At 53.4% G+C, this 22,332-nt stretch overlaps 1 protein-coding gene across 3 annotated transcripts in view; it reads left to right on the top strand.

Annotated features, from left to right (window-relative positions):
- LOC147106180 (sodium- and chloride-dependent GABA transporter 2-like) overlaps nucleotides 1-22,332 on the top strand; it is a 135,169-nt gene that overhangs the window by 104,202 nt on the left and 8,635 nt on the right. For all 3 annotated transcript variants that reach the window (XM_086009040.1, XM_086009039.1, XM_086009041.1), the window contains exon 11: nucleotides 12,143-12,245. In XM_086009040.1, the coding sequence (XP_085865166.1) occupies nucleotides 12,143-12,245 (103 nt within the window). The remainder of the gene's footprint in view (nucleotides 1-12,142; nucleotides 12,246-22,332) is intronic.

Raw genomic sequence — 22,332 nt, 5'->3', positions numbered from 1 at the left:
TGCGTCTATGCGCGCCGCCATTCCATTTTCACCATTCCTCCTGTCCGACAATCTTCAGCCCAACGCCCGGGCCTGCTCACCAGCCGCCCCTTCTGGGGCTCTTTCCGTGACCTTCTTACCAACCGCCCCTCCTCGGGGCTCCTTCCGTGACCTTCTGCACCTGGTCTTCCCTGATGGTCACCCCTCCAGGTACTAACCAGGCCTGGCTCATGCTTAGCTTCCTAAGCCTTGCCAGTGACCCTGTCCCTAGTCCCTTCCTTCTCACTGAATCCCAGACCCTGACCATTTATCTCACTGAATTCCAGACCCTGACCATCCTTCTCACTGAATCCTTGACTCTGACCATCCTTCTCACTGAGTCCCAGACCCTGACCATCCTTCTCACTGAGTCCCAGACACTGACCACCTTTCTCACTGAATCCCAGACCCTGATCATTTATCTCACTGAGTTCCAGATCCTGACCATCCTTCTCACTGAATCCCAGACCCTGACCATCCTTCTCACTGAATCCCAGACACTGACCATCCTTCTCACTGAGTCCCAGACCCTGACCATCCTTCTCACTGAGTCCCAGACCCTGACCATCCTTCTGACTGAGTCCCAGACCCTGACCATCCTTCTGACTGTGTCCCAGACCCTGACCATCCTTCTCACTGAGTCCCAGACCCTGACCATCATTCTCACTGAGTCCCAGACACTGACCATTCATCTCACTGAATCCCAGACACTGACCATCCTTCTCACTGAGTCCCAGACCCTGACCATCCTTCTCACTGAGTCCCAGACCCTGACCATCCTTCTGACTGAGTCCCAGACCCTGACCATCCTTCTCACTGAGTCCCAGACACTGACCACCTTTCTCACTGAATCCCAGACCCTGACCATTTATCTCACTGAGTTCCAGACCCTGACCATCCTTCTCACTGAATCCCTGACTCTGACCATCCTTCTCACTGAGTCAGAGACCCTGACCATCCTTCTGACTGAGTCCCAGACCCTGACCATCCTTGTCACTGTGTCCCAGACCCTGACCATCCTTCTCACTGAGTCCCAGACCCTGACCATCCTTCTCACTGAGTCCCAGACTCTGACCATCCTTCTCACTGAGTCCCAGACCCTGACCATCCTTCTCACTGAATCCCAGACACTGACCATCCTTCTCACTGAGTCCCAGACACTGATCATTCATCTCACTGAGTCCCAGACCCTGACCATCCTTCTCACTGAGTCCCAGACCCTGACCATCCTTCTCACTGAATCCCAGACACTGACCATCCTTCTCACTGAGTCCCAGACACTGACCATTCATCTCACTGAATCCCAGACACTGACCATCCTTCTCACTGAGTCCCAGACCCTGACCATCCTTCTCACTGAGTCCCAGACACTGACCATTAATCTCACTGAGTCCCAGACACTGACCACCTTTCTCACTGAGTCCCAGACTCTGACCATCCTTCTCACTGAGTCCCAGACCCTGACCATCCTCCTCACTGAGTCCCAGACCCTGACCATCCTTCTGACTGAGTCCCAGACCCTGACCATCCATCTCACTGAGTCCCAGACCCTGACCATCCTTCTCTCTGAGTCCCAGACCCTGGCCATCTTTCTCACTGAGTCCCAGACTCTGACCATCCTTCTCACTGGCTCCCAGCCCCTGAACATCCTTCTCACTGAGTCCCAGACACTGACCATCCTTCTCACTGACTCCCAGACCCTGACCATCCTTCTCACTGAGTCCCAGACACTGACCATTCATCTCAGAGTCCCAGACCCTGACCATCCTTCTCACTGAGTCCCAGACACTGACCATTCATCTCACTGAGTCCCAGACCCTGACCATCCTTCTCACTGACTCCCAGACCCTGACCATCCTTCTCACTGCGTCCCAGACTCTGACCATCCTTCTCACTGACTAACAGCCCCTGACCATCCTTCTCACTGATTCCCAGACACTGACCATTCATCTCACTGAGTCCCAGACCCTGACCATCCTTCTCATTGAGTCCCAGACCCTGACCATCCTTCTCGCTGAGTCCCAGACACTGACCATCCTTCTCACTGAGTCCCAGACACTGACCATCCTTCTCACTGAGTCCCAGACACTGACCATCCTTCTCACTGAATCCCAGACACTGGCCATCCTTCTCACTCAGTCCCAGACGCTGACCATCCTTCTCACTGAGTCCCAAACACTGACCATCCTTCTCACTGAGTCCCAGACCCTGACCACCTTTCTCACTGACTCCCAGACCCTGACCATCCTTCTCACTGAGTCCCAGACCCTGACCAACCTTCTGACTGTGTCGCAGATCCTGACCATCCTTCTCACTGCGTCCCAGACACTGGCCATCCTTCTCACTGCGTCCCAGACCCTGACCATCCTTCTCACTGAGTCCCAGACACTGACCATCCTTCTCACTGAGTCCCAGACCCTGACCATCCTTCTCACTGAATCCCTGACCCTGACCATCCTTCTCACTGAGTCAGAGACCCTGACCATCCTGCTGACTGAGTCCCAGACCCTGACCATCCTTCTCACTGAATCCCAGACACTGACCATTAATCTCACTGTGTCCCAGACACTGACCATTCTTCTCACTGAGTCCCAGACTCTGACCATCCTTCTGACTGAGTCCCAGACCCTGACCATCCTTCTCACTGAGTCCCAGACCCTGACCATCCTTCTCACTGAGTCCCAGACTCTGACCATCCTTCTCACTGAGTCCCAGACACTGACCATCCTTCTCACTGAGTCCCAGACCCTGACCACCCTTCTCACTGAGTCAGAGAACCTGACCATCCTTCTCATTGAGTCCCAGACCCTGACCATCCTTCTCACTGAGTCCCAGACACTGACCATTAATCTCACTGAGTCCCAGACACTGACCATCCTTCTCACTGAGTCCCAGACCCTGACCATCCTTCTGACTGAGTCCGAGACCCTGACCATCCTTCTCACTGAGTCCCAGACCCTGACCATCCTTCTCACTGAGTCCCAGACCCTGACCATCCTTCTCACTGAGTCCCAGACACTGACCACCTTTCTAATAATAATTAATAATTCAACTTTATTGTCGTTGTACAATGCACAAGTACATCAACAATGAAATGTGATCTTGCAAGCTCCAATGAGTCCAGTACAAATAACATTAACATTAAACGTAAATAGCACCGTCCTGGGAGAAGCAAAGCCGCTGCGTCTATGCGCGCCGCCATTCCATTTTCACCATTCCTCCTGTCCGACAATCCTCAGCCCAACGCCCGGGCCTGCTCACCAGCCGCCCCTTCTGGGGCTCTTTCCGTGACCTTCTTACCAACCGCCCCTCCTCGGGGCTCCTTCCGTGACCTTCTGCACCTGGTCTTCCCTGATGGTCACCCCTCCAGGTACTAACCAGGCCTGGCTCATGCTTAGCTTCCTAAGCCTTGCCAGTGACCCTGTCCCTAGTCCCAGGAACAGGGCTAACTCTGACCATCCTTCTCACTGAATCCCAGACCCTGACCATTTATCTCACTGAATTCCAGACCCTGACCATCCTTCTCACTGAATCCTTGACTCTGACCATCCTTCTCACTGAGTCCCAGACCCTGACCATCCTTCTCACTGAGTCCCAGACACTGACCACCTTTCTCACTGAATCCCAGACCCTGACCATTTATCTCACTGAGTTCCAGATCCTGACCATCCTTCTCACTGAATCCCAGACCCTGACCATCCTTCTCACTGAATCCCAGACCCTGACCATCCTTCTCATTGAGTCCCAGACCCTGACCATCCTTCTCGCTGAGTCCCAGACACTGACCATCCTTCTCACTGAGTCCCAGACATCGACCATCCTTCTCACTGAATCCCAGACACTGGCCATCCTTCTCACTGAATCCCAGACACTGGCCATCCTTCTCACTCAGTCCCAGCCGCTGACCATCCTTCTCACTGAGTCCCAAACACTGACCATCCTTCTCACTGAGTCCCAGACCCTGACCACCTTTCTCACTGACTCCCAGACCCTGACCATCCTTCTCACTGAGTCCCAGACCCTGACCATCCTTCTCATTGAGTCCCAGACCCTGACCATCCTTCTCGCTGAGTCCCAGACACTGACCATCCTTCTCACTGAGTCCCAGACACTGACCATCCTTCTCACTGAATCCCAGACACTGGCCATCCTTCTCACTCAGTCCCAGACGCTGACCATCCTTCTCACTGAGTCCCAAACACTGACCATCCTTCTCACTGAGTCCCAGACCCTGACCACCTTTCTCACTGACTCCCAGACCCTGACCATCCTTCTCACTGAGTCCCAGACCCTGACCAACCTTCTGACTGTGTCGCAGATCCTGACCATCCTTCTCACTGCGTCCCAGACACTGGCCATCCTTCTCACTGCGTCCCAGACCCTGACCATCCTTCTCACTCAGTCCCAGACACTGACCATCCTTCTCACTGAGTCCCAGACACTGACCATCCTTCTCACTGAGTCCCAGACCCTGACCATCCTTCTCACTGAATCCCTGACCCTGACCATCCTTCTCACTGAGTCAGAGACCCTGACCATCCTGCTGACTGAGTCCCAGACCCTGACCATCCTTCTCACTGAATCCCAGACACTGACCATTAATCTCACTGTGTCCCAGACACTGACCATTCTTCTCACTGAGTCCCAGACTCTGACCATCCTTCTGACTGAGTCCCAGACCCTGACCATCCTTCTCACTGAGATCCTTCTCACTGAGTCCCAGACCCTGACCATCCTTCTCACTGAGTCCCAGACTCTGACCATCCTTCTCACTGAGTCCCAGACACTGACCATCCTTCTCACTGAGTCCCAGACCCTGACCACCCTTCTCACTGAGTCAGAGAACCTGACCATCCTTCTCACTGAGTCCCAGACCCTGACCATCCTTCTCACTGAGTCCCAGACACTGACCATTAATCTCACTGAGTCCCAGACACTGACCATCCTTCTCACTGAGTCCCAGACCCTGACCATCCTTCTGACTGAGTCCGAGACCCTGACCATCCTTCTCACTGAGTCCCAGACCCTGACCATCCTTCTCACTGAGTCCCAGACCCTGACCATCCTTCTCACTGAGTCCCAGACACTGACCACCTTTCTAATAATAATTAATAATTCAACTTTATTGTCGTTGTACAATGCACAAGTACATCAACAATGAAATGTGATCTTGCAAGCTCCAATGAGTCCAGTACAAATAACATTAACATTAAACGTAAATAGCACCGTCCTGGGAGAAGCAAAGCCGCTGCGTCTATGCGCGCCGCCATTCCATTTTCACCATTCCTCCTGTCCGACAATCCTCAGCCCAACGCCCGGGCCTGCTCACCAGCCGCCCCTTCTGGGGCTCTTTCCGTGACCTTCTTACCAACCGCCCCTCCTCGGGGCTCCTTCCGTGACCTTCTGCACCTGGTCTTCCCTGATGGTCACCCCTCCAAGTACTAACCAGGCCTGGCTCATGCTTAGTTTCCTAAGCCTTGCCAGTGACCCTGTCCCTAGTCCCAGGAACAGGGCTAACTCTGACCATCCTTCTCACTGAATCCCAGACCCTGACCATTTATCTCACTGAATTCCAGACCCTGACCATCCTTCTCACTGAATCCTTGACTCTGACCATCCTTCTCACTGAGTCCCAGACCCTGACCATCCTTCTCACTGAGTCCCAGACACTGACCACCTTTCTCACTGAATCCCAGACCCTGACCATTTATCTCACTGAGTTCCAGATCCTGACCATCCTTCTCACTGAATCCCAGACCCTGACCATCCTTCTCACTGAATCCCAGACACTGACCATCCTTCTCACTGAGTCCCAGACCCTGACCATCCTTCTCACTGAGTCCCAGACCCTGACCATCCTTCTGACTGAGTCCCAGACCCTGACCATCCTTCTGACTGTGTCCCAGACCCTGACCATCCTTCTCACTGAGTCCCAGACCCTGACCATCATTCTCACTGAGTCCCAGACACTGACCATTCATCTCACTGAATCCCAGACACTGACCATCCTTCTCACTGAGTCCCAGACCCTGACCATCCTTTTCACTGAGACTCAGACCCTGACCATCCTTCTGACTGAGTCCCAGACCCTGACCATCCTTCTCACTGAGTCCCAGACACTGACCACCTTTCTCACTGAATCCCAGACCCTGACCATTTATCTCACTGAGTTCCAGACCCTGACCATCCTTCTCACTGAATCCCAGACTCTGACCATCCTTCTCACTGAGTCAGAGACCCTGACCATCCTTCTGACTGAGTCCCAGACCCTGACCATCCTTCTCACTGTGTCCCAGACCCTGACCATCCTTCTCACTGAGTCCCAGACCCTGACCATCCTTCTCACTGAGTCCCAGACTCTGACCATCCTTCTCACTGAGTCCCAGACCCTGACCATCCTTCTCACTGAATCCCAGACACTGACCATCCTTCTCACTGAGTCCCAGACACTGATCATTCATCTCACTGAGTCCCAGACCCTGACCATCCTTCTCACTGAGTCCCAGACCATAACCATCCTTCTCACTGAATCCCAGACACTGACCATCCTTCTCACTGAGTCCCAGACACTGACCATTCATCTCACTGAATCCCAGACACTGACCATCCTTCTCACAGAGTCCCAGACACTGACCATTCATCTCACTGAATCCCAGACCCTGACCATCCTTCTCACTGAGTCCCAGACTCTGACCATCCTTCTCACTGAGTCCCAGACACTGACCATCCTTCTCACTGAGTCCCAGACCCTGACCATTCTTCTCACTGAATCCCAGACACTGACCATCCTTCTCACTGAGTCCCAGACCCTGACCATCCATCTCACTGAGTCCCAGACCCTGACCATCCTTCTCAGTGAATCCCAGACACTGACCATCCTTCTCACTGAGTCCCAGACACTGACCATTCATCTCACTGAATGCCAGAAACTGACCATCCTTCTCACTGAGTCCCAGACTCTGACCATCCTTCTCACTGAGTCCCAGACCCTGGCCATCCTTCTCACTGAGTCCCAGACACTGACCATCCTTCTCACTGAGTCCCAGACCCTGACCATCCTTCTCACTGAGTCCCAGACAGTGACCATCCTTCTCACTGAGTCCCAGACCCTGACCACCCTTCTCACTGAGTCAGAGAACCTGACCATCCTTCTCACTGAGTCCCAGACCCTGACCATCCTTCTCACTGAGTCCCAGACCCTGACCATCCTTCTCACTGAGTCAGAGAACTTAACCATCCTTCTCACTGAGTCCCAGACCCTGACCATCCTTCTGACAGAGTCCCAGACCCTGACCATCCATCTCACTGAGTCCCAGACCCTGACCATCCTTCTCTCTGAGTCCCAGCCCCTGACCATCCTTCTCACTGAGTCCCAGACTCTGACCATTCATCTCAGAGTCCCAGACCCTGACCATCCTTCTCACTGAGTCCCAGACCCTGACCATCCTTCTCACTGAGTCCCAGACCCTGACCATCGTTCTCACTGATTCCCAGACACTGACCACCTTTCTAATAATAATTAATAATTCAACTTTATTGTCGTTGTACAATGCACAAGTACATCAACAACGAAATGTGATCTTGCAAGCTCCCATGAGTCCAGTACAAATAACATTAACATTAAACGTAAATAGCACCGTCCTGGGAGAAGCAAAGCCGCTGCGTCTATGCGCGCCGCCATTCCATTTTCACCATTCCGACAATCTTCAGCCCAACGCCCGGGCCTGCTCACCAGCCGCCCCTTCTGGGGCTCTTTCCATGACCTTCTTACCAACCGCCCCTTCTCGGGGCTCTTTCCGTGACCTTCTGCACCTGGTCTTCCCAGATGGTCACCCCTCCAGGTACTAACCAGGCCTGGCTCATGCTTAGCTTCCTAGGCCTTGCCAGTGATCCTGTCCCTAGTCCCAGGAACAGGGCTAACTCTGACCATACTTCTCACTGAATCCCAGACCCTGACCATTTATCTCACTGAGTTCCAGACCCTGACCATCCTTCTCACTGAATTCCAGACCCTGACCATTTATCTCACTGAATTCCAGACCCTGACCATCCTTCTCACTGAATCCTTGACTCTGACCATCCTTCTCACTGAGTCCCAGACCCTGACCATCCTTCTCACTGAGTCCCAGACACTGACCACCTTTCTCACTGAATCCCAGACCCTGAACATTTATCTCACTGAGTTCCAGAGCCTGACCATCCTTCTCACTGAATCCCTGACTCTGACCATCCTTCTCACTGAGTCAGAGACCCTGACCATCCTTCTCACTGAGTCCCAGACCCTGACCATCCTTCTCACTGAGTTCCAGACTCTGACCATCCTTCTCACTGAGTCCCAGACCCTGACCATCCTTCTCACTGAATCCCAGACACTGACCATCCTTCTCACTGAGTCCCAGACACTGACCATTCATCTCACTGAATCCCAGACACTGACCATCCTTCTCACTGAGTCCCAGACCCTGACCATCCTTCTCACTGAGTCCCAGACCCTGACCATCCTTCTGACTGAGTCCCAGACCCTGACCATCCTTCTGACCGTGTCCCAGACCCTGACCATCCTTCTCACTGAGTCCCAGACCCTGACCATCCTTCTCACTGAGTCCCAGACACTGACCATTCATCTCACTGAATCCCAGACACTGACCATCCTTCTCACTGAGTCCCAGACCCTGACCATCCTTCTCACTGAGTCCCAGACCCTGACCATCCTTCTGACTGAGTCCCAGACGCTGACCATCCTTCTCACTGAGTCCCAGACCCTGACCATCCTTCTGACTGAGTCCCAGACCCTGACCATCCTTCTCACTGAGTCCCAGACACTGACCACCTTTCTCACTGAATCCCAGACCCTGACCATTTATCTCACTGAGTTCCAGACCCTGACCATCCTTCTCACTGAATCCCTGACTCTGACCATCCTTCTCACTGTGTCAGAGACCCTGACCATCCTTTTGACTGAGTCCCAGACCCTGACCATCCTTCTCACTGTGTCCCAGGCACTGACCATCCTTCTCACTGAGTCCCAGACCCTGACCATCCTTCTCACTGAGTCCCAGACACTGACCATCCTTCTCACTGAGTCCCAGACCCTGACCATCCTGCTCACTGAGTCCCAGACCCTGACCATCCTTCTCACTGAATCCCAGACACTGACCATTCATCTCACTGAATCCCAGACACTGACCATCCTTCTCACTGAGTCCCAGACCCTGACCATCCTTCTGACTGAGTCCCAGACCCTGACCATCCTTCTGACTGTGTCCCAGACCCTGACCATCCTTCTCACTGAATCCCAGACACTGACCATCCTTCTCACTGAGTCCCAGACCCTGACCATCCTTCTCACTGTGTCCCAGACCCTGACCATCCTTCTCACTGAGTCCCAGACCCTGACCATCCTTCTGACTGTGTCCCAGACCCTGACCATCCTTCTCACTGAGTCCCAGACACTGACCACCTTTCTAATAATAATTAATAATTCAACTTTATTGTCGTTGTACAATGCACAAGTACATCAACAACGAAATGTGATCTTGCAAGCTCCCATGAGTCCAGTACAAATAACATTAACATTAAACGTAAATAGCACCGTCCTGGGAGAAGCAAAGCCGCTGCGTCTATGCGCGCCGCCATTCCATTTTCACCATTCCTCCTGTCCGACAATCTTCAGCCCAACGCCCGGGCCTGCTCACCAGCCGCCCCTTCTGGGGCTCTTTCCATGACCTTCTTACTAACCGCCCCTTCTCGGGGCTCCTTCCATGACCTTCTGCACCTGGTCTTCCCTGATGGTCACCCTTCCAGGTACTAACCAGGCCTGGCTCATGCTTACCTTCCTAGGCCTTGCCAGTGACCCTGCCCCTAGTCCCAGGAACAGGGCTAACTCTGACCATCCTTCTCACTGAATCCCAGACCCTGACCATTTATCTCACTGAGTTCCAGACCCTGGCCATCCTTCTCACTGAATCCCTGACTCTGACCATCCTTCTCACTGAATCCCAGACCCTGACCATTTATCTCACTGAATTCCAGACCCTGACCATCCTTCTCACTGAATCCTTGACTCTGACCATCCTTCTCACTGAGTCCCAGACCCTGACCATCCTTCTCACTGAGTCCCAGACACTGACCACCTTTCTCACTGAATCCCAGACCCTGACCATTTATCTCACTGAGTTCCAGACCCTGACCATCCTTCTCACTGAATCCCTGACTCTGACCATCCTTCTCACTGAGTCAGAGACCCTGACCATCCTTCTCACTGAGTCCCAGACCCTGACCATCCTTCTCACTGAGTTCCAGACTCTGACCATCCTTCTCACTGAGTCCCAGACCCTGACCATCCTTCTCACTGAATCCCAGACACTGACTATCCTTCTCACTGAGTCCCAGACACTGACCATTCATCTCACTGAGTCCCAGACCTGACCATCCTTCTCACTGAGTCCCAGACCCTGACCATCCTTCTCACTGAATCCCAGACACTGACCATCCTTCTCACTGAGTCCCAGACACTGACCATTCATCTCACTGAATCCCAGACACTGACCATCCTTCTCACTGAGTCCCAGACCCTGACCATCCTTTTCACTGAGTCCCAGACCCTGACCATCCTTCTGACTGAGTCCCAGACCCTGACCATCCTTCTGACTGTGTCCCAGACCCTGACCATCCTTCTCACTGAGTCCCAGACCCTGACCATCCTTCTCACTGAGTCCCAGACACTGACCATTCATCTCACTGAATCCCAGACACTGACCATCCTTCTCACTGAGTCCCAGACCATGACCATCCTTCTCACTGAGTCCCAGACCCTGACCATCCTTCTGACTGAGTCCCAGACCCTGACCATCCTTCTCACTGAGTCCCATACCCTGACCATCCTTCTGACTGAGTCCCAGACCCTGACCATCCTTCTCACTGAGTCCCAGACACTGACCACCTTTCTCACTGAATCCCAGACCCTGACCATTTATCTCACTGAGTTCCAGACCCTGACCATCCTTCTCACTGAATCCCTGACTCTGACCATCCTTCCCACTGAGTCAGAGACCCTGACCATCCTTTTGACTGAGTCCCAGACCCTGACCATCCTTCTCACTGTGTCCCAGGCCCTGACCATCCTTCTCACTGAGTCCCAGACCCTGACCATCCTTCTCACTGAGTCCCAGACTCTGACCATCCTTCTCACTGAGTCCCAGACCCTGACCATCCTGCTCACTGAGTCCCAGACCCTGACCATCCTTCTCACTGAATCCCAGACACTGACCATCCTTCTCACTGAGTCCCAGACACTGACCATTCATCTCACTGAATCCCAGACACTGACCATCCTTCTCACTGAGTCCCAGACACTGACCATTCATCTCACTGAATCCCAGACCCTGACCATCCTTCTCACTGAGTCCCAGACTCTGACCATCCTTCTCACTGAGTCCCCGACCCTGACCATCCTTCTGACTGAGTCCCAGACCCTGACCATCCTTCTCACTGAGTCCCAGACCCTGACCATTCTTCTCACTGAATCCCAGACACTGACCATCCTTCTCACTGAGTCCCAGACCCTGACCATCCTTCTCACTGAGTCCCAGACCCTGACCATCCTTCTGACTGTGTCCCAGACCCTGACCATCCTTCTCACTGAGTCCCAGACCCTGACCATCCTTCTCACTGAGTCCCAGACCCTGACCATCCTTCTCACTGAATCCCAGACACTGACCATCCTTCTCACTGAGTCCCAGACACTGACCATTCATCTCACTGAATCCCAGACACTGACCATCCTTCTCACTGAGTCCCAGACCCTGACCATCCTTCTCACTGACCTCAGGAGCACAGCATGAAGTTCTGTTTTTTCCTTCTTAAATTATTTCAGATTTGAACATCATCATGAAGTTTTCAATCCTGAGCATATTGAAAATGCCCAGAAATCTCTACCAATATAAGATCCAAAGATTATTAAACTAGCAGCCAAAAAAATTAAGCATTTCATGTCAATATTTTATGTTTTATGAAAAGCAGTCATTGATTTGGATTCACCTGTTTATTGTTACTGTCGATGATTTAAAATGCAGTCTTCGTTGCACAGGACCTAAGGTCTTTGCCTCTGTTTCTCTTCCCTTAGGGTGGGATGTATGTTTTTCAGCTGTTTGATTACTACGCAGTCAGTGGGTCATGTCTGCTGTTCCTGGCAACTTTTGAAACGTTCTGTATCAGTTGGGTGTATGGTATGTATATGAATTAGACACATGGCAATAATCTTCAACAGAAACATTCTAGAAAGAACTCCAAATACTTTGAACGATTGTGGCCCTGATTTTAACTCCAAGCGGATTTTAAGTGGATGCTAGAGTGACGTATTGGGAGCGGCACATATTGCCCTCTCTCAGGATGTCAGCCCATCTGCTTCCTCGCCATCCCCTCAACCAATACCAACCATGGTGCCAGAAAGCCAGCTGGGCCAGACTGCCCAGGCAGCAGTCAAAGTATTGCAGTCTGCTACCAGGCCCTCTCAGGCTCAAGCTCCCATGTGTCACCGGCCACGAGCATCTCAAGGTTCCCAACATGAGCAACAGCAACTCTGCTGAAGCCACTGGAGGAGCAGCTCATAGGAGTAGTAGAGTTAGAAAACTTATTTTAAGAAAAAACACTATAGATTGATCATTTTAGGTGATAAAATAATTCACTACATTATTTTGTTTGGAATTAAAATCAATACCTTTATTACATTTGCAACTTTGGTCTATAGTTTCTACTCCGTGCAGCTTCTTCGTATGCATTTGTCAGAATTTCTTTCATATAGAGGTTGGCTGAATGATTTCAATGTTCTTCAATGCAGAATCAAGGGAATTGTGAAGGGATAACAAGAACTGTTAATGCTGAGGGGCTTTTTCTGCCTTTTCATGTCAGGGGGATTGAGGAGGTCACCAAAAGTGCTGTTCTGTCAACTGCTCCCTGGTCTGTCTCGCTGCAGTGCCTTCTACTGGTCCTTCTTCTTGTGATTCTCCTTCACCTTCATCCAATTCTTCCTTATCTGATGACATCTCTTATTGTCGTTGCGCCTCCTCCAAACCCAATCCTCTTTGCATTGCCGGGTTGTGCAGAATGCAGCAAACTACAATGATGTTGTTGAGGCTGCCGCGGAACACGAATGGAGGCTGAACCGATCTGAGGAACACATGGCTTTTATTACATTCTCTTGAGCGATGGTTGCCCCAGCTCTTCTCTCTGCTAAACCCAAAAAACTGAATGAGGGCGACGCCCGCGCTTTTGTGTACACACTGAGGGCGATGCCCGCTCCTTTGTCATGCCTTAAAGGCAGCATGCTTCTTAAAGGCAAGGTGCCCGATTTATTGTCCACGGACGGAAAAGTGGATTGCGCCCGTTTAGGTGGCAATCCGCCACACAGCTCCCCCCAGAATCCGCTTAGGAGGTGTGGACGAGATGGTGCGGCGGTCTGATGGGCCGGCCGGAGCGGCTCTTGTAGGACGCCGGTGGACGTGGAACGGCCGGGCGTGGAGCAGCCGGGTGTACTGGCTTGAGGGCAGGTCGGCCGCATGGCAGTGGATGAGCTACTGGGACCTGCTCACTGGGCTCCGAGTGTGCTGGCTTGAGTCGGTCAACCGACACTTTTTCAGTCCTGTCGCCCACTTGTAGGGCGAAAAATCTGTCCCCAGCCTGTAGCACTTTGTAGGGCCCGTCGTACGGGGGTTGAAGGGGTCCGCGGTGGGCGTCATGCCGGACGAAAACGAACCGTGCCTGGTGCAGGCTTAACGGGACGTGTGAGGTGGATTCGCCGTGCCGGGCAATGGGCACCGGGGCGAACTGTAGCGCCGGTGAGGCGAAGTCGTGGCGTTGCTGGTCGGCTGACCAGGGTGTCGTGGCGGTGGGCAGGAACTCGCCGGGTACGCACAGCGGCTGGCCGTACACGAGCTCTGCTGCCGATGTGTGGAGGTCTTCTTTAACCGCGGAGCGCAGGCCGAGGAGGACCCACGGGAGTCGGTCGGTCCAGGCATCGTCCTGGAGGCTGGCTCGAAGAGATGCCTTCAAGGATCTGTGGAACCGCTCACACAGTCCGTTGGCTTGGGGGTGGTACGCTGTGGTGCGGTGAACGGTCACCCCGAGATTGCGTGCGATAGCGGTCCAGAGTTCAGAGGTAAATTGCGGACCTCTGTCCAACGTCATGTCGGAGGGGACGCCGAACCGTGCAACCCAGGTGCTGACGAAGGCTCTGGCAATGTCGGCGGTGGTGGTAGAGGTCAGTGGAATTGCCTCGGGCCAGCGCATGGTGCGGTCGACGATCGTCAGCAAGTGCGTGTGGCCTTGCGACGGCGGCAGGGGCCCGACGATGTCCACGTGGATGTGGTCGAATCTACGTGAAGGGACGGTGAACTCCTCGAGGGGTGCTTTCGTGTGTTGCTGCACCTTGGCCCGTTGGCAGGCTAGGCAGGAGTTGGCCCAAGTACGCACACCCTTGCGAAGGCCGCGCCAGACAAAGCGGTTGGCTACCAATTTGATGGATGCGCGGGCGCTGGGGTGGGAGAGGTTGTGGAGAATCTCGAATACCCGGCGGCGCCAGGACGCTGGGACGGCGGGCCGAGGTTGAGATAGGGATATGTCGCACTTGACCGTGACTGCGGTCGGGCCGCAGGCGACGTCGGCCAGGCGTAGCCCTGGTAGGTTGGTAGGTGCGGAGAGCAGATCAGGGTCCGTGAGCTGGTCTGCTGCGAGTTGAGCGTAGTCAACTGCCAGGTGTGCGGCGTGGATGGCGGGGCGGGAGAGGCAGTCGGCTACCACGTTGTCTCGGCCGGAGATGTGTTGGATGTCCGTGGTGAACTCGAACACTGCCGCGAGCTGGCGCTGCTGCCTGGCGGACCAGGGGTCGGTTGTCTTTGCCATTGCGAATGTCAGGGATTTGTGGTCGACAAACGCGGTGAAGGGGTGGCCCTCCAGCAAAAACCGAAAATGGCGGACCGCCAGGTACAGCGCGAGGAGCTCACGGTCGAAGGTGCTGTACTTGACCTCCGGGGGGCGTAGTTGCGGCTGAAGAAGGCAAGTGGTTGCCAGGCGCCGTCGACCCACTGCTCGTACACGGCGCCGACCGCGTGGTTGGAGGCGTCCGTGGTGAGCGCTACTCTGGCATTGGGCCGTGGGTGCGCGAGCAGGGTGGCGTCGGCGAGCGCGGTCTTGGTGGAGTTGAAGGCGGCTGATACGTCTGCCGTCCATTCGACCGCCATCTTGCCGCTCCTGCCCTGGAGGGCTTCATACAGGGGCCTCATGAGAGACGCCGCTTTGGGGATGAAGCGGTTGTAGAAATTCACCATCCCGAGGAACTCCTGGAGTCTTTTGATGGTAGTGGGGTGGGGAAATTGCTGGACGGCCTGCACCTTGGTGGGCAGGGAAATGGCCCCAGCATGGGTGATGTGGTGTCCGAGGAAGTTGATCTTGTCCAGGCCGAACTGGCACTTGGCTAGGCTGAGGATGAGCCCGTGGTCGCTGAGGCGCCCAAACAGGATGCGAAGGTGTTCGAGGGGTTCCTGCTTGGAGGAACTGGCTACCAGGATGTCGTCCAGGTAGATGAACAGAAACTTCAGGTCCCGAAGGACCGAGTCCATGAGCCGTTGGAATGCCTGGGCCGCGTTTTTGAGGCCGAAGGGCATCCGCAGGAACTCGAAAAGCCTGAAGGGTGTGATTACGGCCGTCTTGGGGACGTCCGTGGGGTGTACGGGGACTTGATGGTAGCCGCGCACCAGGTCGACTTTGGAAAAGACTGAGCGGCCGGCCAGTCTAGCCGAGAAGTCCTGAATGTGCGGCACGGGGTACCGATCAGGGGTGGTGGCGTCGTTGAGGCGGCGGTAATCCCCGCAGGGGCGCCAACCCCCGCCTGGTTTGGGGGCGATGTGGAGTGGGGAGGCCCAGGGACTGTTGGAGCGGCGGATGATGCCGAGCTGTTCCATCGTGGCAAACTCGGTCCGTGCGATCTCCAGTTTGGCCGGGTCCAGCCTGCGGGCATGGGCGTACACTGGGGGGCCTGTGGTGGGGATGAAGTGTTCCACCCCGTGTTTGGCGACCTCCGCGGAGAAGGTCGGGTTGGTGAGGGCCGGGAATTCGGCCAGGAGTGCCGAGTAGTCATCCGTGGCCCGGGCGTGGCACTGTGACGCCATGTCGGCGGGTTGACGGGGGGCCATGGCGCCCAGGATGGGGGACATGGTGTTCGTGTCCACGAGGCGGTGTCGAGGGATGTCTACCAGTAGGCCGTGGGCGCACAGGAAGTCTGCGCCGATGAGAGGGAAGTGTACCTTGGCAGTGATGAACTCCCATCGGTAGCGGCGACCAGCGAGGTCGAGGGTGACTGTGCGGGTGCCGTACGTCCGGATGTCCGAGCCTTTAGCGGCAGCCAGCGCCTGTCCTCGTTCGCCCTTTTGGATGTCGAAGGCGGAGGCCGGGATGATGCTGTGCTGAGCTCCAGTGTCGCACAGGAACCGGCGGCCGGTTTTGTCATTCATGACGTACAGCAGGGAGCCCGTGTGGCCCACGGCCATCGCGGTGGCTGGTACGGGGGCGGACTTGAAGGAGCAGGGAGGTGTGCACCGTTGTGCCCTGGCGCCGAACCGTGCGTGGTAGTAACAGTAGCCCGGGTTTGTGGGGCGCGAAGGCCCCGTGGGCCCCGTGGCTGGGCCTTGTGGCTGCCAGGTCCGGAGCGACGTCGCGGCTGGAGTGAGCGGACAGCAGCTTGTCAGCCTCGTCGGCCAGGGCTTCTAGGTCCGTGAGGCCGGACGCCACGATCGCTGGGCGGATGCTGGGAGGTAGCTGGCGGATGAACAGCGTGCGGAAGAGGGACCCGGGTGGGCTCTCGTCGGTGAGTGAGAGCATGTGGGAGAGGAGGTCTGACGGTGAGGCGTCACCGAGGCCTGGAAGGTCGAGGAGGCGGCAGTTTCGCTGGTATGTCGAGGTCGTAAATTTTTTAAGGAGCGCGGCCTTAAGATGTGCATACTTGCCCTCCTCTGGTGAGTTCTGCAGCGCTATCCAGACCTTCGTGACTGTGGAGCTACCGAGTGATGCGACGAGGTAGTCATACTTCGTCCCATCTGTGGTGATGTGTCGCAGCCGGAATCGGTACTCAGCTTGGAGGAACCAGGCTTTGGGCTGGTTTTCCCAAAACTCTGGCAGTTTCACGGAAACTGCGTTCGTGTCCGCCATTGCAGTGCTCGGAATACGTTCTGAGCGTCGGGGTCACCAATGTTGAGGCAGCCGCGGAACACGAATGGAGGCCGAACCGATCTGAGGAACACATGGCTTTTATTACATTCTCTTGAGAGATGGCTGCCCCAGCTCTTCTCTCTGCTAAACCCGAAAAACTGAATGAGGGCGACGCCCGCGCTTTTGTGTACACACTGAGGGCGACGCCCGCTCCTTTGTCATGCCTTAAAGGCAGCATGCTTCTTAAAGGCAAGGTGCCCGATTTATTGTCCACGGACGGAAAAGTGGATTGCGCCCGTTTAGGTGGCGATCCGCCACAATGTGGCCATTTTGTCTGGGCCATATTGTAGGGAGCACCCAGAGAGATCAAGGCATCTGAACCGTTGCTTCAAAATGCCAATGGCACACTCTATGATGCTCAAGAAGGTCTCATGGCTCTCAGTGTGCCTGTGTTGCTTAGGCGTGGTGAGGTTATGGAGTTTTGTCATCAGTCAGGTGAGATGGGGATATCCTTTGCCCCCTACAGCCATCCTCTAACTATTCTGGATGGGTGGAAAAGTGGGAGGATGGATCAGCATTGCAGAAGGAAGGTGTTGTGGCAGCTGCCAGTAAAACAGGCATAAACTTGCATTATCCTTCTGTGGAACATGGAGTGGAAACTCTTCGGCCTAGAAATTGGGTTTTGGCGCAGCGACGGCTTTAGCGCCGGAAGTTAGTGCCGGAGCTAAGTCGCGCTGGGCGGGCCAAAAATTCACTAGTTCTGCGCCCAAACAGCTGCCGGCGCTACTGAAAGCTGTTTGCGCCTGAAAACTGGCGCTACGCGCTGAATTGCGGCGCTATTCCGGCGCTGCGGCGCCCGCTGCGGTGCGGCAGGTTCGGGAAGTGCAGGCCTCCTCCTTCCCTTAAGGAGGAGCTGCCTGCACCCGGCCGCGGCCCGCGAAAATCATTGTAAAAATGAGCCCGGCACCTCGGACAAGTGCCGGGCTTGCATCTGTCCCGGGGGGGGGGGGGGGGGGGAGAAGTCCGGGGAGGGAGCTGCGGCCAGGCGGCCGGCGGGAAAGCGGCCAGCCGCCGCGGGGCCTTTAATGCGCCGGCGCAAAGTCCAGTAAGGCACCTCTGCCAGAACGTTGCTTGCGGCTGCCACGGGCGAGGCGGCCGCAAGTCAATTTCGGAGTTCGGGCGGGTTACCATGGCAACCGGGACGCTGCGCACACCGATGACGTCATCGGTGCCAGCGCAGCGCTAACGGCCTAACGCCGATTTAGGGACCCACTCAATTTCCAAACTGGCCATAACTCCGGCGCTAGGCCCTCTAGCGCCTCAACAGCGGCGCTAAGCCTACCGAATTTCTAGGCCCTCCTGTTCACATAAGCTGCTGGTTCATCTTTTTTAAATTTATTCATTCATGGGATGTGGGCGTCGCTAGCAAAGCCAGCATTTATTGCCCATCCCTAATTGCCCTTGAGAAGGTGGTGGTGAGCCGCCTTCTTGAACTGCTGCAGTCCTGGGGTGAAGGTACTCCCACAGTGCTGTTTCATCGGGAATGCCAGGATTTTAACCCAGCGACGATGAAGGAATGGTGATATTCCTCAAAGTCAGAATGGTAACTTGGAGGGGAACTTGGAAGTGGTGGTGTTCCCATGCGCCTGCTACCCTTGTCCTTCAAGATGGTAGAGGTCGCGGGTTTGGGAGGTACTGTCAAAGAAGCCTTGGCGAGTTGCTGCAGTGCATCTTGTAGATGGTACACACTGCAGTCACGGTGAGCCGGTGGTGGAGGGAGTGAATGTTTAAGGTGGTGGATGGGGTGACAATCAAGTGGGCTGCTTTGTCCTGGATGGTGTCGAGCTTCTTGAGTGTTGTTGGAGCTGCACTCATCCAGGCAAGTGGAGAGTATTCCATCACACTCCTTACTTGTGCCTTGAAGATGGTGGAAAGGCTTTGGGGAGTCAGGATGTGAGTCACTCACTGCAGAATACCCAGCCTCTGACCTGCTCTTGTAGCCACAGTATTTATGTGGCTGGTCCAGTTAAGTTTCTGTTCAATGGTGACCCCCCAGGATGTTGAGAGTGGGAGATGTTGATGGTTCTCTGATAACCACATGAGTGCAGGTTATTATGCCTTGGACACAAGGGAAGCCAGCCACTTCTGCAAATGCCAGAGGTCTCTCATTGCTGTTGGCATCCATCGCAAAGGTAATGTACTAGTTTGTTCTAGCGAGGTGGGCGTTGGTGACCTGTGTGATGCACCTGTGCACTGCAGACTGGGAGATGTGGGTGATGTCTCCTGTAGTAGCCTAGAAGGAGTCTGTGGTGAAAATTTTAAGGGCAGTGGTGACTTTGACAGCCACTGGCAAAGCACGATCCCTGGTCTAACAGGCAACAGGTCCTGTTGCAACAGGCCACATAGGACAGTGACAGCCTACCTGGTGAAGTGCAGCCTCCTCTTGCACTGCTCCCAGAAAGTAACTCTAGACCCTGCGAGCTCAGGGAGGTTTTCGACGAGCAGGCCATCCATTCACCTGCTGTCTTCTAACAGGCCCAGCTGCTGCCTGTTCTGATTGTTCAGGCTGCAGCTGCTGTTTCTCTTCCTCCAACTGTTTGTCCATCCAAAGAAGTGAAGCTAAAACAGCCCCCATGATAAGCAGTGAGTGCTCAACCGGGGCAGGTAAAAGGGGGAAACAATCAGAAAGAAGCAAAGTGGAAACTCAGAACTGACTTGTAAATACACTATTCACAATGGCACACAGATCCTAATGGCTGAGTGCCTACAGACGAGTGTCCCTTTAAATTCAGTTTGTGAAACCAGTCCGGCTAAGATTTATTCAACGGATTTGCTGCTGGGCAGAATTTCTGACCTGCCCTTTTAAAATTGCCTCAAATTCCAAATTATGTAATTGAACCCCTATTGAATTTAATTGTTAGGCATCTGCCTGGTGGGTACATTTCTGATCCAAGTTCATATGGCAGTTAGTGGTTTTCGGGCAGGAACGGGGCTGACTGTTGATTTTATGCAAATGCAAATAATAATGAACCAAGAACATTAAATGCACTTTGATGGATTTGCATAAATATTATCATGTTTTGAATACAATATTAATGAAGATATGAGTGGGTCTGTAATATATGAAGTAAGGGAACATGGATTGTATAAAATAATTCAACATTCACCAGAATTAGGGGAGTCAGGAGAGGCACTAGCTCTGTGATTCACAAGATGGAACGTTGCCTCTACCTTGAATTCTGCCCATGTTAGGATGTTCTCCTTTAGCACGTTGGAGTGTTGTGTTAATACATGCTAACCATCAGCATTCCACACTGACAGTCAGTGTTTCTTCAGCTCTGACAGCAGGTGGCCCCAGAGTTTTATTGCACACGTGCACGAATCCATCAAGTCTGCACATGCATGAGTGCTGACAATTTGTGTGAGTGCACCTAATTGGGCATATCTGCATATAACAGCATTCATGCACAGACTCTCACGATTGATGCACACACAAATCAATAAAGTAGTGTGGATCAGTTAGGGTGCATATAGAACATAGGAACAGGAGTAGGCCATTTAGCCCCTCGAGCCTGTTCCACCCAAAGGTATGAGCATTGCACAGGGTCAGCGGCAGAGAGGAGATTTATGATTTGGGGAAAACATTGGATTATATTTTGCTCTTAGGGGGATGGTTTTCCTTATCTACAGTAGCTATTAGTGGCTACCTTTCTAACTGGATTTGAGCTGGTTATATTTTATTGCTAGTAACTTCTTCTAATTGAGAACTAGCAGACAGACGATTTAGACAGCATCCTAGATAGCCCCTTAGATAGATAAAGCAACAGTGTCCGTTCATCTGTCTGTCCATTGTGTTCTGCCCTAGGGCAGGCACTAACTCAAGCACCACATGGGATTCTTGAGCCACTTACTAGGGAAAAGTAGCTGAGGAGGTTTCCCGTCGCCCTCCTCATGGTTTTTATCTTTGGAGTACGTTCTCCTAGGTGGGCTGCAACCGAGGCTAAAGAGAAAGCAATAGTGGCTATTTGTAATTTAGAAGGAGCCTACTGGGGAAAGTAGCTAATTGGTGTTTGCTAATTGTAACTGAAAGGTAATTCAAACGGGATATAATCCGAGTTACAAAACACTCCAGTGAAGAACAATGGGCTGAGCGAGGAATTCCCCTTTTGTGATGTCTCAGTTATGGAATTTCACATACCTGGCTCATAAGATGGTTCTTCAGGTTGTTCTGACATGTATACTGTTTACTCTTAACGACTGCAAAATAAACAGAAAGGAACTGGCTGCACTTTGCTCTAATAAGTAATAGGTAGACAAATTGTAGCTTCATGGCTGATTGCAGATTGTCCTTTGGCTCAGCGGAAACATTCATTCGGAAACAGTTACATTGGTTGATTTTTTACAGCTTTCAATATTGGGCATCATGCAGCCCTTGTGGCAAAGCTGGAAGCTATGGGAGTAAGTGACCAAATCTTGTATTTTATTCAGGATATGTACTCCAGTTCTCAAACCCCGCAGAGCTAAGAGGCAAATATTCCCTGGTCTGTGGTATTGGAATAGCACAATTAATCTGTTATGAGGCAGGAAAAGATATGTCTTTTGAAAGAAAATTACAGTCTAAACCATTAGAATACAATATTATTTTTGCACAGATCCTCAGTAGAGGCAATGTTTATCTTTTATTCCTGTTTTCATCGCGGTTAAAACATTTAACACTGAGGTATTCAGGAGATCTAGAGAAAAGCAATCACTTCAAGGCAGATTTTTTTTGGCTCCAGGTGCCACCCAGACACCAACCTCCCTAACCCGAGTTTACTGTACCACAGCTAAATTGCATTCAGAGCAGCATCCAGACACATGGGCCCAATTTTAAAGGCAGGAGCGGGGGTGGGTAAAGTACCCGCAAGACCTGAAGTGGAACTCTGGGGAGTCTGGGGACCTTTTCCTGGAGTCCCGCCTGAACCTGGCCAGATCTACTGGTGATGAGTTTAGCAGCAGGAGGCCGCAGCCCTGACCCGTGGGGACGGTCTCCAGCCATCAGTTAAGGGGATGCGAGCTCTGGCCGTGATCAAGGGGGTGGCTCTGGAGGCGATTTGGGGGAGCTTTCTGGCTGCA

This window comes from Somniosus microcephalus, chromosome 16 (assembly GCF_052327205.1).
Source record: "Somniosus microcephalus isolate GS21.2 chromosome 16, FLI_Smic_1.0, whole genome shotgun sequence".
NCBI lineage: Eukaryota > Metazoa > Chordata > Chondrichthyes > Squaliformes > Somniosidae > Somniosus > Somniosus microcephalus.
The sequence above is the reverse complement of the archived record's forward strand: the minus strand, read 5'-3'. Positions and strand labels throughout refer to the sequence as shown.